Source organism: Hyaena hyaena, unplaced genomic scaffold (assembly GCF_003009895.1).
Source record: "Hyaena hyaena isolate Hyena2069 unplaced genomic scaffold, ASM300989v1 scaffold_82, whole genome shotgun sequence".
In the NCBI taxonomy this organism is placed as follows: domain Eukaryota; kingdom Metazoa; phylum Chordata; class Mammalia; order Carnivora; family Hyaenidae; genus Hyaena; species Hyaena hyaena.
This window is the reverse complement of record NW_024080713.1, coordinates 4,005,053-4,023,303: the sequence shown is the minus strand read 5'-3', so window position 1 is coordinate 4,023,303 and position 18,251 is coordinate 4,005,053. Positions and strand designations below refer to the sequence as shown.

Sequence of the window (18,251 nt, the reverse complement as noted above, 5' to 3'; positions counted from 1 at the left end):
AGGGCACAGAGAAAATGGGCGACACATAGGGGAATTTTCGATAACTTCACATAAAGGACTAGAGTTAAAACTGCATTCGCTAATAAACTTGGACCTGCCAGCTGTAAATGGCAATGCCATTTACTAGCTGTGACTTTCTGTTATTTTCTGCAGTTACCGACCTGGGGCAGAAGTCACAATTTCTGCTTTTCTGATCGAAAGTGCTAGGCGTGAGAAGGAGCTGCAGGCTCAGACACCTCCCTGCGTTCCAGAACTTCCAGTGGTTTAAAAACACTCTTCCCCGTATTAACTCTCATTCTGCTTGGAATTCCCAGAGAGCTCCTGTTTCCATGGCTGAATCCTCTGATAGGCTAAAAGCCCCCTAGCGGCTTCACTCCTGTTCTGGGGGACACCCTGGCCCCCCTCTAATGAAGTAAGACAGGACAAACACACATTCTCTGGCTTGAAGCTAGTCCTAGAAGTGGGCAGACAATAGTCACAGTCACCCCACATCATGACGTGTGACCTCCTCACCACAGCTCAGCTGGCCCTGAAATGGAAAAGACGGTGCCCTGCTACGTCATATGGACCAAGGCCCAGGAAACACCATGGAATTTTAGGGAAATGCTGATTTCAGAGGCACGGGGACATAGGTTTGGCTCCCATCTCTGCCACTGGAGATACGAAATCTTTGGAAAGTCCATGAGCTACTGTTTCTTGTCTATAATATGGCATCCGGAGATCTTCCTCATCTGTGGAATGGACACACTAATGTCTACCCTCTGTTTAAACACGTACTGTACGCAGGGTAGCCCAGCGCGGGGGCTCCTGACACTTGCTACAGACTGCAAGAATATCCCAAAATGCTCAGGAGTGCTCTGACTGAGCTCAGCAAGGCAGAGTGTTGGGAAAAAAGTAGAAGCTCCGCTGGAAGTTGGCTGAGGCCCCTTCCCCTCTCCCTCTTACATCGTCAGTTGGGACAGGAACGTTTGAGTACAGAGAGCGGGTCTGGCCGCAGGGCTGTGCCTAAGCTGCTGGCACACAGATACGAGGCTGAGTCTCCCAGCTCCAGGGAGCTCATGTTCAGCTGGGAGTAGTCACTGAACTGTTGAAAGGAGAAGTGACTGGGGACGTTTCCCTTCTCTCTCGGCTTCTGGTTAAAATATTCAATGAGGAACTGGGGGCCTTGCCCCGGAGCCTGCTGGTACCAGCTCACACTTCTGTGTCCAGAGATAGGATGGCATTTCAGAATGGCCTGCCCCCCGCTGCCTTTGATCAGGTGCCTGGGGAACTGGGTGACCTCAGCGCCCGCTGTACCTGTGGAGGGAGGAGAGAGTGGCTGACGACGTGGTCCAGGAGGGAGCTTGAGATTCTAGCAGCAGTTCAAGGGATGTCCCACCTGAGCTCAGGACTCACCTGTCCCCAGGAGACAGAGGGCCACACAGCAGAGCAGCTGGATGCCCCTGGCCAACTCAGACAGGACAGGACTCGCCATTTTCCTACTCAGGGCTCCTGTCTCCTCCCTTTTCTCTGTTTGGAGGGCTTGCCTGTGACATCACTGTTCTGATGTCACTGTCCTCCCGCCGGCACCCTGCACTGCCTGGACAGGCTCAGCGGATGCACGCCCTCCTCCATCCTGTCCAGAGGCCTATTGGGCAGGGGTGCAGGCCGGGCTAAGCCAGACTGGGCAGGGTTGGGTTGGTGGCCATCCTCCATTCTCTGTTTTCCTCTGGGCTCCTCTCTCTGCACCTCACTTGGGTTATCCAGGCTGCCCCCCTAAAGCCCCGTCACACTCTGTACTAGTGGAGGCTCTGAGAGAGGCCTTAAACCAAGAAACGTGGAGTTCATATAGCTCCCTGTTGTGGCAAACGCACCTGAGCATCAGCTCCTGTGAGAAGACTATGATCAGCCCTTCCCGTGCCAGCACTAACTGATTCACCAAAGAACTATCTCCTGATGCAGGACCAAGGCACTGCCTCTGCTTAAACCCCCCTCTCTCGCAGCCGCTGCCCTCAGTGGCTCGCTCAGTGGTCCCACAGCGCCCTCAAGTGGCCCAAGCAGGCCAGGTACTGTCAGAATTGGGCGCAGAACACCTCTCTGGGATTGGACACTCACCTATATCAAGCTCATCCTTTGCGCGTGTTCATGAAGGAGGCACGAAGCAAACGTTTTTCCAAGAAAAGAATAAATATTCTAAATCTCATCAGTTAGTGTTCTAGGAAAGGGCATACTAGCCAGTCATTAGATGCCAGCTTCTCCCCCCCAACCCCCACCCCGGGGGAGGGATAGGACTTGGGGCAAAGTGCTGTCTTTAACCAAAGGTAATTCTTGCAAGTGGCTGATGGTAGAGTTCTAGCAGCCAAAAAAAATCTAAGCAGCTGGGGAAATAAACCCATCAATCCAGTGAAGAGGGAAGTGCCTACTTACACACACACACACACACACACACACACACACACACACACACATTTTGAATACCCTATTCACATCTTTTGCTCTATTTAAAAAGTTGAGTTACTTGTCTTTTTATATTATTGACTTCAAGGAATTCTGTACATTGTGGACACCTGTCCTCTCTCACATAGCCATCTATCTGTCTATCTTAATATCTTTTTGCTGGAGACCCGCTCCAGCCGGTCCAGGGTTCCCTGAGGGATGGATGGTGTCGGCGAGAGAGAGTGAGAGAGCCCCGAGATTCTTTCTGATCGCCAGGCAGGCATTCCCGTCCCGTCAGTTTGGGTGTCTTTATTTAATAAAGTCCAATGACAACATGAGATCAGAAAAAGGAATTTTTACAACGGAAACTTCTTTGTGATAAGATGCTTTGGAAAGTGTACAAGAACAGGTTTTTTGGAAATATTCTTGCAGAATTACCCCAATCATAGTGAGGGTGAGTAAATCTTACAACTATGGAAATAATAGGATGTTCTTAGTGAAAAACAGGATGGCATACATATTTGTTCTGCTAATAACGCTAGAATTAGGACATAGGTTAAGTCGTATATCGATAGGCTGGGAGTCATTCTGTCTGGCTCTCAAGAGGACGAATATTTTTGAGCTGGTTAATAAGTCATTTGTGGAACTTGTTTGGACTTGATGCTGAATGTGTAAACACCATGGAGGCCTTAAATTGTCGGCCTTTGTCTTTGGGTTATGTTTTAGCTCCTCTTATCTATCCTCATCCCAGCTGCCCCTGTAAGGGAGGGTGTTTGTGGAAAGTAGGCCTTGGGGAAGGGACAGCCATACATCACCAGTTAGAAAAGGTGTTAAGTATTAACTTAAGTTCTGCCCTTATCTGTTCCTTAACTCTAAATTAGGCTCTTTGTCTCGGGCCAGGCTCAATTGTAACTCCTGTGTTCTTAACCCCCCTTTTTAAAATCTAAGTCTTGGATCTGCAAGGCCCATAGGAAGAGTCTTTTGACAATCATCCACAGTGCTTTCATCTAAAATCTCTTTTGAAAAGCAGGAATATGCTTTTCCTTATATCTGTGTGCGGAATATCGGTCTGATATGGAATATTGTGAGGCCTGGTCAACACCAGCAGGCTCATCTCCAACATGAGCCAGTAGTAGTAGAAGGAGATACCAGTTTTCGTTTCTCATGGCAGGAGCTGTGCAAACACTGCCATTTCCTCGCTGTGACTGCCATCCAGCGAGGCCGGTGGGGCTCCCAGCATCTTTTGATGAACAGAATTTCTAACTTTTTGATAAAGAAAAATTTACTTTTTCAAGATGAGAACATTTGTGTGGTCTCTTCAAGAAATCTTTGCCCACTTTAGGGTCAGGAAGAGAATGTGCTATGTTTTCTTTCAGAAGCTTTATAGTTCATAAGCTGTAGAGATCATCAAGAATGTCCACCAGGCTCGGGATGCCTGGGTGGCTGAGTCGGTTAAGCTTCCGACTTTCGCTTAGGTTATGATCTCGCGGTTCGTGGGTTCGAGCCCCGCGTCGGGCTCTGTGCTGACTGCCAGCTCAGAGCCTGGAGCCTGTTTCGGAGTCTGTGTCTCCCTCTCTCTCTGACCCTCCCCTGCTCACGCTGTCTCTCTCTCTCTGTCCTAGAAATAAATAAAAATATTAAAAAAAAAAAAAAGAATGTTGACTAGGCTCATCATAATTTTTCGTTATGGCAAGAGCCAGCAAGCCTTTTCTGTAAGGGGTCAGAAGGCACTTGGTGTCAGAGTGGTGGTGCCCTAAGGTCCCCGTTCTCACCCCTCGCTCCACCATCTTCATGCAAACACAGCTGGGGACAAAATGTAAAGCAAAGGGCAGGGCTGATCTTCCAACAAAACTTTCTTTATGGATACTGAAATCTGAATTTCATATAATTACCATCTGTCACAAAATATTGTTCTTTTTATTCCTTTTAACCATTAAAAAATGTAGAGACCATTATTAACTTTAGGGCCATATAAAAGCAGGCAGACAAGGTACCCGGGTAGCTCAGTCGACTGAGTGTCTATGGCTCAGGTCATGATCTCACAGTTCGTGAGTTCAAGCCCCTCATTGGGCTTTGTGCTGACAGCACAGAGCCTGGAGCCTGCTTCAGAATGTTTCCATCTTTCTCTGCCCCTCCCCTGCTTGCTCCCTCTCTGTCTCTCTCTCTCAAATATAAATAAAAATTTAAAAAGTTTACAAAAAATAGCAGGCATAGGCCATGTTTGGGCTGTGGGCCTTAGTTTACCCAATATGAATTTATGGTCTGAGATGAGTGTTGAGATTCATCCTTTTCCCATGTGGATATAAGTTCTTCCAGCACCATTTGTTGGGAAGACTATTTTCCTCTCTTCATGCTACTTCCAGTGTTTGGGCAAAGGATTACAACAGGCATCTTTAATTTATCATACTCTGCCTGTAAAAACCGTAGTTTTTAATGATTATTTCTTTATTCATACCCTTTATTAGGGGAAAGAAGTTTCTAATTCTCCTTATACACAAAAAGTTTTTATCAGCAATGGATGTTGGATTTTTCAACTGTTTTTTGAACATCTGTAGAGGTGATCATATGATTGTCCTTTTTTAGTGTTTGATATGGTAAATCACATTGATAGTTTTTTTGAGTTTGATTTGGATTTTGACTTAACTTTGAACACATAGGATATAGTTATAGCAACTGTTTTAAGATCTTTGTCTACCAATTTGTCATAAGGTGGTTTGTTTCTGTTCGTTGATTTTTCTCCCCATTATGGGTCATATTTTCCTGCTTCTTTGCATGCCTGTAATCTTTGATTAGATGCCAAACATTGTGTACTTAACATTTTTAAGTGCTAGATGTTTCTATACTTCCAAGATATTCTTGGCTTTATTCTGTGATTCAGTTAAATTAGTTGGAAACAAAAAGCAAATAATTCCTAGCAGGCATTTACTCTTGAAGAATTTGACAAGCTTATTCTACACAAGGGTCAAGAGTGGTCAAGAACTCTTAATAAAAAGGAACAAAGCTTGAGAAATTAGACTTCCCGCTATTGAGAACTATTATAAAGCTATAATAATCAAGACAGTGTGTTATTTGTGCAGGCACTGACAAAACAAGCCAATGTAACAGATTGAAGATGTAAGAAAACAGACCCACACATATCCAACGACTGATTTATGACAAAAGTGATATTACAGAGTAGTGAGGAAAGTATTCTTCAACAAACAGTATTGGGTCCATTGGGAAAAACATATGGAAAAACATATTGACTTCTTCCCCATTTCATATGCAAAGAATTAATTCCAGTTGGACTGCAAATCTAAATGTAAAAAGGTGTAAAATATAAAGAATTTAGAAGAAAATGTAAGAAAGCATGATCATTCTGAAGTAGGCAAAGATTTCCTAAACTAGACACCAGAATACCAAATGGAAACCAAAAACGGGCAAAATGGAATGATTTTTGATGGAAAATTTCTGTTTATCAAAAGACACCATTAAGAGAGTGGAAGAGTAACCACAGTGTATGCGTGTGTGTGCATGTGTGTGTGAGCATGAGCATGCGTGAGAGTGTGCGCATGCGTGTGCGTGTGTGCGTGTGCGCACCAGCTGAAACCCTCCTGTACCTGTGGTGGGAATGTCATCCAGCACAGCTACTTTGGAAACCTCAGAGTCCCAAATGGCTGACATAACTGTCATTCAGGTCTTCTTTGAATCACTTCCTTTAAACACCTTCTCAAGTGGAGGTATATTTTATGAAAACCAAGCTAGGCTTCTATTAAAAAAAAAAAAAACTAGAGAAGAAAGAAACTAAACACAGAATAACTATAAGATTGTCAAGAAATTAAAACACAGCACATAAACATATGTTAATGTGCATTGTTGCGGCTGGTGGTTGTTTTGGATAAATGATAGCAGTGGCAATTGTTACTAAGGATTCTAATTTATTTATCTTTAGGGCTGGTAGCTACATATGGCCTTAGCAGTGTTCCATATTGGCTGGCCCACCCCTGGGCAGAGTGTGGCCTGAATTAGTGACACTGAGTAATAGGAGTTTATTATAAATGTGCTGAAACTTCTTAGTTTTACAAGAGACTATGTCACTATATCTGAGTCTAAGCTCTGATATTCTATCCCAATTATAGAATCTTTTTTTAAAAAGTTTATTTATTTATTTTGAGAAAGAGAGAGTGTGCTAATGGAGGAGGGGCAGAGAGAGTGTGAGAGAAAGAATCGGAAGCAGGCTCCACACTGTCAGCACGGAGCCCAGTGTGGGGCTTGAACTCACCAACTGTGAGAACATGACCTGAGCTGAAATCCAGAGTCAGATGCTTAACCCGCTGAGCGACCAGGCACCCCTAGAATCTTGAACTGTATAAAGGAATCCCAGAAGCACATAAGCCAAAATTATTATAACCCAATAGATGTTCTGGTATTTTGAAGGTTATTTTTTGACCTTTTACTATCAGAAGAAGAGCTGAAATCCCAAATCCACATATTACCCCTGATGAAGAAGTAATTCAAACAAAGAGTAATTCAAACAAAATCCTTTGTGCGGGGATTCTATAACTATGAGAAGCAAGCGCATGAGGTTGGTGAAGAGGAAGGAGGTGGCTGTGCCCCACTGTGGTAAGGCTGCTGGCACAGAGGTACACAGCCCAGTCCCCCGGCTCTGCTTGCTGGATCTGCAGATTGGAGTAGGTGCCCTCAGGCCTCTTTGCCTGGAACCGATCATTCTTGGGCGTCCCTGTTATGTCTACTTTGTTCTTGTTTTGGAAGTAAATTAACAACTCCGGGCCTTGCCCCTGGGCCTGTCGGTACCAAAAAAGGCCAGCGTGACCAGAAATTGGATCACACCTGAAGGTCACATTCCAGCCCTGCATTGTGACCTTGTGCCGGGGGGACTGGAGGACACCAGCTCCTGTGTGACCTGTGGAAACAAAGTTGGGAACAGTGGGGGGGAAATCAACTATAATCATTGCACACGGTCATCACTCACACTCACACACAGGTGCTCACGGGCTCACTGAAACTGCTTGGTTTTCTGAGGACGTACCTGCCCCCAGGAGACAGAGGGCCACGCAGCAGAGGAGCCTGGTGCCCATGGCGGGGTCAGAAGAGGACCCGGTTGTTCAGCACATCAGGTTCTCCTGAGCATGAGCCGAGGAGGAGGGAGGTCCTTCATGCACAAGGCAGTTCCCTTAGTGACATCACTGAGCCGCACACTCACCTGCTATTAACGAATTAAATCTAAGGTGCCAGCCACCTGAAGATGCACCATGACCATTAAGGAAGAAAAAAGATGAGTGTCACTCATATTCAGAAATGTTAAAAGGAAAAAACGTATGAGGCATAGAATGAATGGAAACTGGTCATTTGAAAGTAGACTGACATAAACAGAGATTCTGTTAGATCCACTGGTGGTGAGCCCTCTGGCCCCCACACTGGGTGTCTGGCCTTCTGCTTTTCTGGTGACTTCTCCGTGTATATGTGTGTGTGTGTGTGTGTGTGTGTGTGTGTGTGCGCACGCGCGCGTGCGCTTGGTACTTCAGACCTGAGGGCTGGAATGCTGGCTTTATCACCTCCCTCTGCATGCTTCTATTTCGACCTCAGCCCTGCGTTTGCCTGATCTAATCTACGGTTTGGGTTACAGGATTTATGGGGCCTGGGGCGGCCACATCTTTGTCCTGAAAGCAGTTCAGACTCACAGTTCAGAGCTTCGAGGGATGAGACCGTGCTTCTGGCAGGTACCAATCTAAGTTGGGATCCTCTATTAATTCTGGGGTTTAAAAGAAGAATTCCTTCTCATCAGTTCATTAAACTCCATACTGCTTTTTGTCCTCAGGTCCTTATTGTGGTGATTCTGGTGTTTCTAAGTCACTTCTAAAATAAATAAATGTCCCAAACGTCCCCTGGAGAAAAAGTCAGGCTGTTTCATTCTTACCATCCTGGTGAGAGGTAAGCAGTAAAGATGGGGTGGGGGGCGGTAAACAGATCCGTGGGGCCCCTAACAGGCTGCACTCTGACCAGAGGTGTGCTTGGAGAGGAGAGAGCACTATTAACCCTTAGTATCTTCTTTATACATGTTGGTTTTTCACTTACAAAACATAGCTTAACCACATGACAACTTTACATTCAGACCCTTGATTGGGTTGCAAGATGTGTGGGGTCTAAACGGGCAAAGTCCAGAAAAGCACGTCCCATGGAACACTTATAAATGTCCATTTTATGTGACTATGCCAAGGGAAAACTATTATGTAAAAGAGCACAAGCCTTTGGTGCACATGAACGGCCTCTCCTTGGTGAGGAGGGTGAGCAGGGAGGTTGGCACATTTGATGTTGCCTTTAGCTGGTGCTGACTATGAATTGTTAAGGCTTCTATCTCTGAAAGACTGGCCACCACCAAAGAGAGGAGGTGCTGACTCCTCATTCCAGAACAAACTTCAAGGAATCTCAAGATTTGAAAAGGAAGGAGCATGAGCGCCCTCTAGTGCCTATTTTCCAAACTCAGTAAAAATAAGTTGGTATTTTCACAGGCTAGAAACGCTTGTCTTTTCTTTCTTTTTTTAATTTTATTTAAATCCAAGTTAGTTAACATATAGTGTAGCAATGGTTTCGGGAGTAGAATTTAGTGATCATCACTTACATGGAACACCCAGTGCTCATCCCAGCAAGGGCCCTCCTTAATGCCCATCCCCATCTAGCCCATCTCCTACCCCCAACACTCCGTGGCAACCCTCAGTTTGCTCTTTGTTTCTAATTCAAGCAGCATTGTTACAAGCTGATTGTGATGTTATCTCAGGGCTTGTCAACAGGTCACAGGTTCCTCAAAAAAGGTCTTTGCAAATAAGTGGGAAGAGATGCTGCCTCCGGGGAAGATGTTCTGAACGCAGTCTTTGTAAGGTTTGACTCTTTGAAATAAATAGTCTATTTTTGGTCTTCCCCTGCCTTAGGAGATGAAGCTGCATTAGTCTTTAAAGCTTTGATGTGAATCATTCAGGCAAAACTGGGGTTTCAGTCTCTCCTTGGGCCATCCTAGGCAACTGTTTTGTTATTTCCACACAGAAAGATTCTTACAATTCTTCAAGGACAATTACATTCTTCTAGGACGAATACATGGCCTCTCTCTAGAAGTGGAGGCTCTGAGGTCACAAACAGCCTTACTTCTCTGGCAAAGGAGGGGGAGCTGGGAAAGTCCTGCACCCCATCCACACCACTGTCAGGGTGCCAGCGGAGGGAGGCCAGGGCACAGGGATGAGGGACCCTCAGCTCCGTGACTCTGGTGTTGCCCAGGGATACATGGGCGTGGACATCCATGACATGGGTCAGGGTATCAGGCTGGTTACTTCGGCCCCTAACATATCCCATGGGTATGTGTGCCTTGGGAATCACCTGCCCGCCCCACCCCCACAACATAATTGAGGAGTCATTTTTCTTTTTTCTCCATCACCTTTGAATACTTGTCTTTAACATCCTGTTTCTGATCATTCTGCCCGTTTGGGAGCCCCCCAAATCCATGGAGCCTGCAAGGGAAGGCAATGGAAGGAAGAGAAAGTGGAGGAAGCTGGTAGGAAGGTATAAAGCTGCAGCCCTGTGTAAGGCTTCGGATCCACTTACACAAGCCCATGATAGGGCATTCTCATCCTTTCCCATGGTTCACTTGATTCCAGGAGATATAAAGCTGGAAAGTCCCAGGTGACGTGGCCAGACCTCCGGGGGGCCCTAATCAGGTACCCGGGTGGTCTTCCCTCTGCTGTTTGCACTGGCGATAAGACGGGGAACAAAGCCACCCACAGTCCCTGCACTGCTGAGCTCTACAGCCTAGAGAGCGAGAAGGTTGCCATTAAACAGTCACACAGTTGGTGTGCGATGCCGGCTGGATACCTTAAGCCCAGCGTACCTGCACGAAGGGGCTGGCCAGGTAGTTCACTGCGCAGTGGTCCCCAGGGGGAGAGCTGCAGCGGACAGAACGTTAGGCAGGGGACATGGTCTTTTGCTGGCGAGCAGCAGGACGCCCGTGGGGAGAGAAGTGAGCAGAGGTCAGTGTGTCTGAGATGGAATTAAGGGCCCAGGGGAGCTCACAGGACAGGACAAAGCTTTGTGTCTGAGACAAAGATGGCTTGGAGTGGGGACAGAAATCTAGACCCATCATCTCAAGACTGATGTCAAGCAGTCTCCCCTTTCTGTAAGCAGCTGGGTTACAGGAATTGCTCTGGAAGTCAGGGACTATGACAGGTGGATGGTGTCCGGGCATTGCCTGGCCCAGTGCAAAGCAGGCCCATGCACGGGCTGCATGGAGCCCTGAGGGGCCCCGTGCTGGGAAGCCCAGGAGAGGCTGCCTTGGGGCGACCTCCTCCCTGATGGGGGAAAGGCCCAGCCATGACTTCCGCCGGCCTGTCTGCGCAGGGGAGGTGGCTGTGGGGTGACAGCTGAACAAGAAGACACAGAGGTCAAGGACAGACTGTCGGACTCGAGGACAACATCTTTGGCCGTGACAGAAGGCCACAGGGCCCATCAGGGATACTCTTATCAGCTTAGCCCCGCTTGGGGTCCACCTGTGCATACAGCCGTGGACAACAACCATATGCATCACATTGTCCCTTTCTGTCTTGTTCTTGTTACTTTGGGGGTCTGGGTAGTTCCCATATCCGTGGCATCTGAGGCGAGAGAAGCCAAAGTTGGCGACAGTGCCAAGGAGGGACCCTGATAGGGTAGACTCAAAGTAAAGGCTTAGAATAGGCTTCGTACACCCCAGGACAGGGCTTTAGAGAGCTCACGGGCCCCAGGGGACAAAGGGCCACATAGCAGAGGAGCCTGGTGGCCATGCAGAGTCAGGGCAGAACAGGGGATGGAGGGGACCTTTCTCCAGTCTGGGTGTTGGGGAAATAGGAACTGGCTCTCAGTGGAGCCAGCCAGTGACTCCTTCATCCACTTCCTACCTCTGTCTACCCTCAACCACCCTCCACATCCAGCCATAGACCTTCATTCATACGGTCTCTGCTCCTGGCTGCCTTTCTTCAATGAGGTAGTAGCACTACTGTAAGGCTACAAGTCTAACCATCTAAACCAAACTGACTCCATGACAGGCTTTAAGTTTCCCCTCTAAACTAGAAGGCCTGAGTTTCGGCTTCCCCGAAACTATCAGGCAGTTACACATTGCCCAAGGCAGGAGAAACCACCCTTGCAACACCCAATCAGGAAAGGCCAGCGACCACCCTCCACATTATTAAGGGAGAGGCCTGGAGATAGAAACTATAGATAGGACCCTGTTACCTAATGTTAAAGTTAACCCGTTAGTCTCCGAATAAGACCCTAGGCTCGCTCTGTGATTGGTTGAATTTAAAGGTACTCTAAACGTTGTAATTGGATCCCGCCAAAAGTAACGAATACTCTAGACAATGTGTATGGTCAAACCCGCTGTCAATGATGTTGTATAATTATGATTGGATCACGGTTCCCATGTCACAACTTCTGTTAGTCCCCCGTCTCAAACCCCATAAAAACCCTACTCTGCCCTTGTTCGGGGCTCTCAGCACGGATCCTTGCGCTGGTGAAGTCTGTGAGCCCGAGCTCGAGCCCTTAATAAAGCCCTTTGCCTTTGCTTGCGTGACTCGGTCTCCCTGGTGGTCTCTTGCCAGTGAGGATACTGTGATCTGGGTGTAACACTACAAGGTCCTATACCTTTTGAGCCCCCTCTTCCTCCACCTCCCCCCGGCTCTGTCTGCCTCAGCCTCACTCAAGTGCTTCCAGTTTTTTCCTTGCACCTGGCGTGTTCTTTTCGTCCCTCGGGATCTTTTGTTACAGGCTATTTGTTCTGCCCCGAATGAACATTTGTCCCTTGGTCTTTTTCCTGGATCTCCACTCCATTCCTCACATGAAAATATATTCCAGGTATGTTTAGTCTTTCTTGTGAAAAGTAAAATTTTAATTTTCCTGGAACACATTAAGGAAAATACTTTTAGGCTTTCATGTAAGGAAGGATTTGTTTAGTGGGAGATGCCAAGAAAACTGTAATCTCAGCCGTATCACATTAACTCACATACAGCAAAGCACACCGTAAAAATGAAAATGTAAACCACAGGCTAGGAACGGACGTGAGGAATGTGTACAGATGATGAGGGACCCGTGTGGAATTATACGTCCTTCAGAGCTACCACGGAGAGGCCACGATGGTGCATGAGTTTTCCATGACTGCCCAGCTAGACCGCAGCGGGCCCTGGGGTTGCCTGGGCCTTCAGCTACTGACTGGGAGGCTCAGAGGCTATGGATGGAGGAAGGGCATGTGGGGAAAGCTTGGACTTGAGAAACACAGACAAGCTGGCTTCCTAGCTCTACTTCTTCTAGACCATGAGGCACTTGGGAAATGACTTAGCTTCCTTACCTCTTTTCATCTACAAAGAAGGTAGAAGAGTATTTGATTTACATGATTGTTGCAAAGTGTTAAGACATAGAATATATACAGAGGACCTCTCACGCACTGAGGGCTCAGTTGCCCTTCCTATGTTGGAATCGCTCAGGACTTGAGAAGCGGCTAGTGCTGCGGGGACAGATGTGGAAACACTCAGTGTGTGTGCGTGCCCGTGAGCCTGGGTCCTGTGTGGGTCTTGTTCCGAGCTTAACGAGATGCAGGAAATGTGTTTGTAATGACTGAACACCTCCCCGAAGGAGGGAACTTTGGGTGGAAGCCTGTGTGCTCTCTCACCGTTGGAGCGAGCCAGGGAGTTGGCGCACAGAAGGCTGGTGACTCTGCAAGGCTGTGCCAAGCTGCTGGCGCACAGATACGCGGCCGAGTCCGTGGGCTCCAAGGAGCTCACGCTCAGCTCAGAGCTGTAGTCACGGAGCTGTTGCCCCAAGAATCGATCCGGAAAGTTTCCTTTTGCTCTTTGTGTATATTCATAAAACTCAAAGATGAGCTGAGGACCCTGATTCAGGGCCTGTTGATACCAAGATACGCTGGTGTGCCCAGAGAGAGGGGAACATCTCAGTGTCGCTTGCTGCCCTCTTGCTTTGATCAGGTGTCTTGGGGTTTGGGTGACTCCGGGCTCCCCTGGGCCTGTGGGAAATGCAGACATAAAACGAGCATGGGAGAGAGCCCGATGGCTCACCCAGAAGGGAGAGCGGGGGATTCGGAAGTCAGCAAGCTCAGAAGGTCGGTGCTGCCCTGTCCACGGGACTCACCTGCTCCCAGGACACAAAGCATCATCGAGCAGAGGAGCCTGGAGCCCATGGCCGTGCTGCGTCTCTTGTGCTCAGGGCTCTGGTCCCGTGGGGCCAGAGCTGAGATCTCGGACTCCCTTTCCCTGGCTAGAAGACTATTGTGTGGTGGCACTGCCCTGTGGGCATCTCCCCACCGACAGGGCTGCCCTGCTCACCAGACCCCCCTCTCAGTCAGCAGGAAGGAAGGCGGGCCCACGCAGCTGCGCTGATGTTTCTCTGAGGCTGGCCTCCTCTGATGCACCTGCCCTCTACCCCCCTCCCCCCACCAACCAGGATGCCCCTTTATCTCCTGCCCTCCCCACCCCACCTCTGCTTGGGCTGGAGCTCTCCCACCAGTGCATCCGCTGGGGTGACAGGCTGTGAGTAAACCCCTCCACGTGTCCTTGAATCCTCTCTCGGATGTTAGGTTCAAACCAAGCTTTGTCTTTACATTTGCCTCTCCCGACAGCATTCCCAGCCCCCGTCCTGAGTAGCTGGCGCTGCAGAGTGACCATGATTCAGTCCATCTGATTGGATCCAAAGGGGCCTGGATTGCCTATAAATTACTGGGAGTGAAGATTCCCTAGAAACTATTCCGTGACTTCATTGGCTTACCGCACAGGCTTAGCCACCCTGGGGCTTCTCACCCTCAAGGCAATCCCAGGCATAATGTTCTGGATTGTTTAGTTGATGTTTATCCCTTCAGATCCACCCTGTTCTAAGAGGCTGACCTCTATGGATGATATTAACTGGGGTCCTTTTTTCCTACCTTGCAGTGGGTTCTGCGTGTGGGAGATAATGGCCGGAGAGAAAGGAAGGCAGACTCACCAACTGTCTGCAAGATCTCAGCTCCCTTCTTGGGGCTGCATCTCATAGTTGGGACTTCTCCCTGCCAGAGGCCTTGAGCGCCAACAGGCTCAGCCACGGTGCCCGAGTGTCCAGGGATCCACACGTTTCGTTTCCTCAGGCCCAGTTCACTCAGGGACTAAGAGCCACCCACTTACCCCAGCCCTAGGATGCTTCTTCCTTTACTGGTCTCCCTCAGCCCCACCACACCTGTGTTCTACTAGACACACAAGGGAGGAGGCCTAGAGACTGTATTTTGACTTAGAAAAAAAAAAGGAACAAAAGCCCAAACATTCTGCAGTTAGTACTGCTGGGATACTGAGCAGAGTGTAGAGAAACTGGAACATGAAAATGAACACTGTGACTTGGGGACAAAGGATCTGGAGGCTTCAGGGAAGAATGACTAGATTCCTCACCTACTGTCACCTGGGCAAGTTCAAGGCAGGGCAGTTTCTTCACGTATGTGGTGGACAACATGATGCTCTGTGCAGATCGCTCTTCAGGACCCTCCCTCGGACGGTCACGGTTTGTTGTCCCTCACTGCACAGTCCCTTGGCTGCAGCCATCTCCTTTGATTTAAACGGCAAGAAAGAAAGAAACAGGCAAATTTTAAGGTGAGTGAGAAAGGTTTTAAATATTAGAAATACTTTGGATATTTGAAGGCTAATAAGAGCACTGGAATCGCAAAGCAGGGATGTAAAGGCAGGTAAGGTTAGTGATCATCGATTTATCGTGATACTGGTTTGTGCAGGCGTGTGGCTCATTCGGATGCTACTCAGCTGTTGCTGTGAAAAACAGATCAGTGCACTCACTCTGGCTTGGTTTCTGCAGTGTAAGGGCAATCTAAGAAGACCCTGGTGGGAAATGAAGATGGTTTGTAAGGTTGTATCAAAAGAATGTAACATCATTGAATCTACCGTAGTGTGAGGTAATGAAACTTTGAAGGACCCCAGGCAATAGGAAGGAAGCATGGACACCAATGGATAGGAGATCCCAATAATGCCAAGGAACAGGAGGGATAAGAAGCTATGGGCAGAGAGTGGGGCCATTAACTTGTGATTGTGGAGGTGGAGCATTTTCAGCTGATGACAAAGAGCAAGGAATGGGGCAGCCTTAGTAGAGCAGAGCAGGAAATAGAAAGGAAAGACTCCGGCCACCTGGTTCAGTTGGTTAAGCGTCCAACTCTTGATTTCCGCTCAGGGCATGATCTCATGTTCATGGGATCAAGCCCCACATCAGGCTCTGCACTGATGATGTGGAGACTGCTTGGATTCTCTCTCTCTGCCTCTCCCATGCTCATGTTCTCTCTCTCTCAAAATAAATAAACTTCAAGATAAAGTGGGGGGGAAGGAAAGACTCAACTTTGGGGTAGGCAAACATGTTTTAGACAGGATGCAGAGGGCACGAGATATAAAAGTAAAAAATTATATAAATTTCTTTTTAAATATGGTTTATTTAAAAAGTCTTTAATGTTTTATTTTATTTTTGATAGAGAGAGAGAATGTGAGTGGGGAAGGGGCAGAGAGAGAGAGGGAGACAGATGGCTCAAAGCAAGCTCTGTGCCGACAGTAGATGCAGGGCTTGAACTCAAGAACTGTGATCATGACCTGAGCTGAAGTCAGATGCTTAACTGATGGAGCCACCCATGCGCCCTCAACGTAAAACATTGTAAATGAGACTTTACAATCATGTAAAACTTGAGCTTATTGAAGGGCAACATTAGGAAAGAGCAAGGGCAAGCCACTCCAGGAAGACAGACTCAGCATATTCAATGGCCAAAGACTCCTTTCTAGAACATAAAAATATTTCCCACAAATCCATAGTATGAAGACCACCTAGTTTTTTAAAGTGAACAAATATAAAAGCAGACACTTTACAAAAGAAAATAGAAACGTAGAAATGGCCAACAAGCAAACGTCATTACTCAATGGTGAAATGCAAATGAGATACCACTACATTCCCCATAGGATGGCTAACAATAAAAAGATGGAGGTCACCAAGTGTTGGGAGCCATTCTGAGCCCACTAGTCGAGAAAACTCCTGGTGAGGTTAAAGCAAGTTTGCACAGTGTCTTGCCAATCAGATGATGACTGATATCCACCCCCCACTCAATTATTTCTGCTTGAGCACTGACCCCTAAGGTACCTTGTTGATCAATATTGGGAGTGACTTGTCCCCTTATTCAGGCGCCTGGTATGATGATTGCACCTTGTGAAGGAACTTACTGTGGGAACTTCTTTTTTTGATTATGGGAATAGACATCGTGTCTCCAGAAGGTCCTGTTTTCCTCCATACTTTCTCTTGAGCTCTGAACAGGCTAATGACCCTTACTCGTGAAAGATTGACCTTTACATGTACAATTCTGTTTCTACCATTGTGTTAGTCCAAGATGTTCATACAGCTCAACATGTAAATCATCTATCCAAAAATTTCTTTCATGCTCTAGCTTTTCAAGAAATCATAAAATTAGACACTAAGGTAAATGCACTTGAAGAGGCTATTCTATGTATTGGAAATGAGCTAAACTCTTTAAAGGTATGGTTGGCTCTCCGGTGCAATAAAGAATATAACTGGAAAATCAAGTGTTGCCCAGAGACAAAGAACCTAACTTAGAAGGAACAGATAAGGGCAGAAGATAAGTTACTACATACACCTCTGCTAACTGGTGATGTACAGCAGCCCCTTCCCTAAGGCCTACATTACACAAACCCCTTCCCTTACCCTGGCAGCTGTGATGAGAATGGATAAGAGTCTCTACAAACCTATGACTTAATCTTAGTGTTATTAAAATGTGAACCCCCTGTTATTTTCTTAGTTACTCAACCTCACTATAATTGGGGCAGTTCTGCAAGAAGACTTCTGTAAAACCTGTTGCTGTATATTTTCCAAAAACATCTTATCACAGAGAGCTATCCATTGTAAAAATTCCATTTTCTGATGCCATGTTAACATTTGACCTATAAATAAAGACACCCAAACCGACAGGACAGAGATGCCTGCCTGGTGATCAGAAAGAATCTCAGGGCTCTCTCACTCCCTGCCTCGCCGACACTGTCCATCCTTCAGGGCCCCCTGGACCTGCAGAGCCGGCCTCCGACAACCAAGTGTTGGTGAGGGTGTGGAGCCAGGGGACCCCCAGCCCTCGGTATTGTAAATTGGCCACTTTGGAAAACAGTTCAGCTGTTTCTAATGAAATCAAATGTGTGTCCACCCTGTGAATCAGTAATTCAGTCTTCTCTCTATACTTGTGGGAAATAAATGCAGTTAGCCACAATTATTTGCACAAGAATATTCAGAGCAGCTAAGACTGGTACAAACCTGACATCCATCCACAGGAGAATGGATAAATGAGTCTTGCCACGTTCATGCAACGGAATACCACGCAGTAACAGGAAAGAATATACTGCTGATAAACACGAGTATGTCTCAAAAATACTAATTTTTGAGAAAAAGAAGTCAGTGAAAAAAGAACATTCTTTATATGGTTCTATTTATGTGAATGTCAACCTAAATAAAAAGGAAAACTGAGGTCAGCTCAAAATTGTCCAAAAGATGAGTTTTGGGAAACAGTAGAGGAAGTGCTAGTCAGGACAGGAAGACTGAATGAAGCAAGCTCCGGGGAGGTCCGTCGAGGGTTTGAGGTGGGCTGTTCTCATGAGCACGGACGGAAAGAGGGGAGAGCTCAGTCAGGTCTGTTAAAACTGATGACAAAGAGAGACCAGCTTTGAAAATACAGACAAAAACCAGTCTAGTCAGACAAACAAAGCGCAATTCAGCTTATTTTGCGAGACCAACATGACCTAGGTCATTCCTTGTTTATG

At 47.1% G+C, this 18,251-nt stretch overlaps 2 gene segments (V, D, J or C); both read right to left on the bottom strand.

Annotated features, from left to right (window-relative positions):
* Positions 1-949: 949 nt before the first annotated feature.
* Positions 950-1,474, bottom strand: LOC120232977. The segment is given in 2 exon segments: positions 950-1,296; positions 1,396-1,474. Coding segments are annotated over 2 exon segments (426 nt in total).
* A 60-nt stretch (positions 1,475-1,534) lies between these two features.
* Positions 1,535-7,660, bottom strand: LOC120232976. The segment is given in 3 exon segments: positions 1,535-1,627; positions 7,014-7,318; positions 7,445-7,660. Coding segments are annotated over 3 exon segments (447 nt in total).
* Between the last annotated feature and the right edge of the window lie 10,591 nt (positions 7,661-18,251).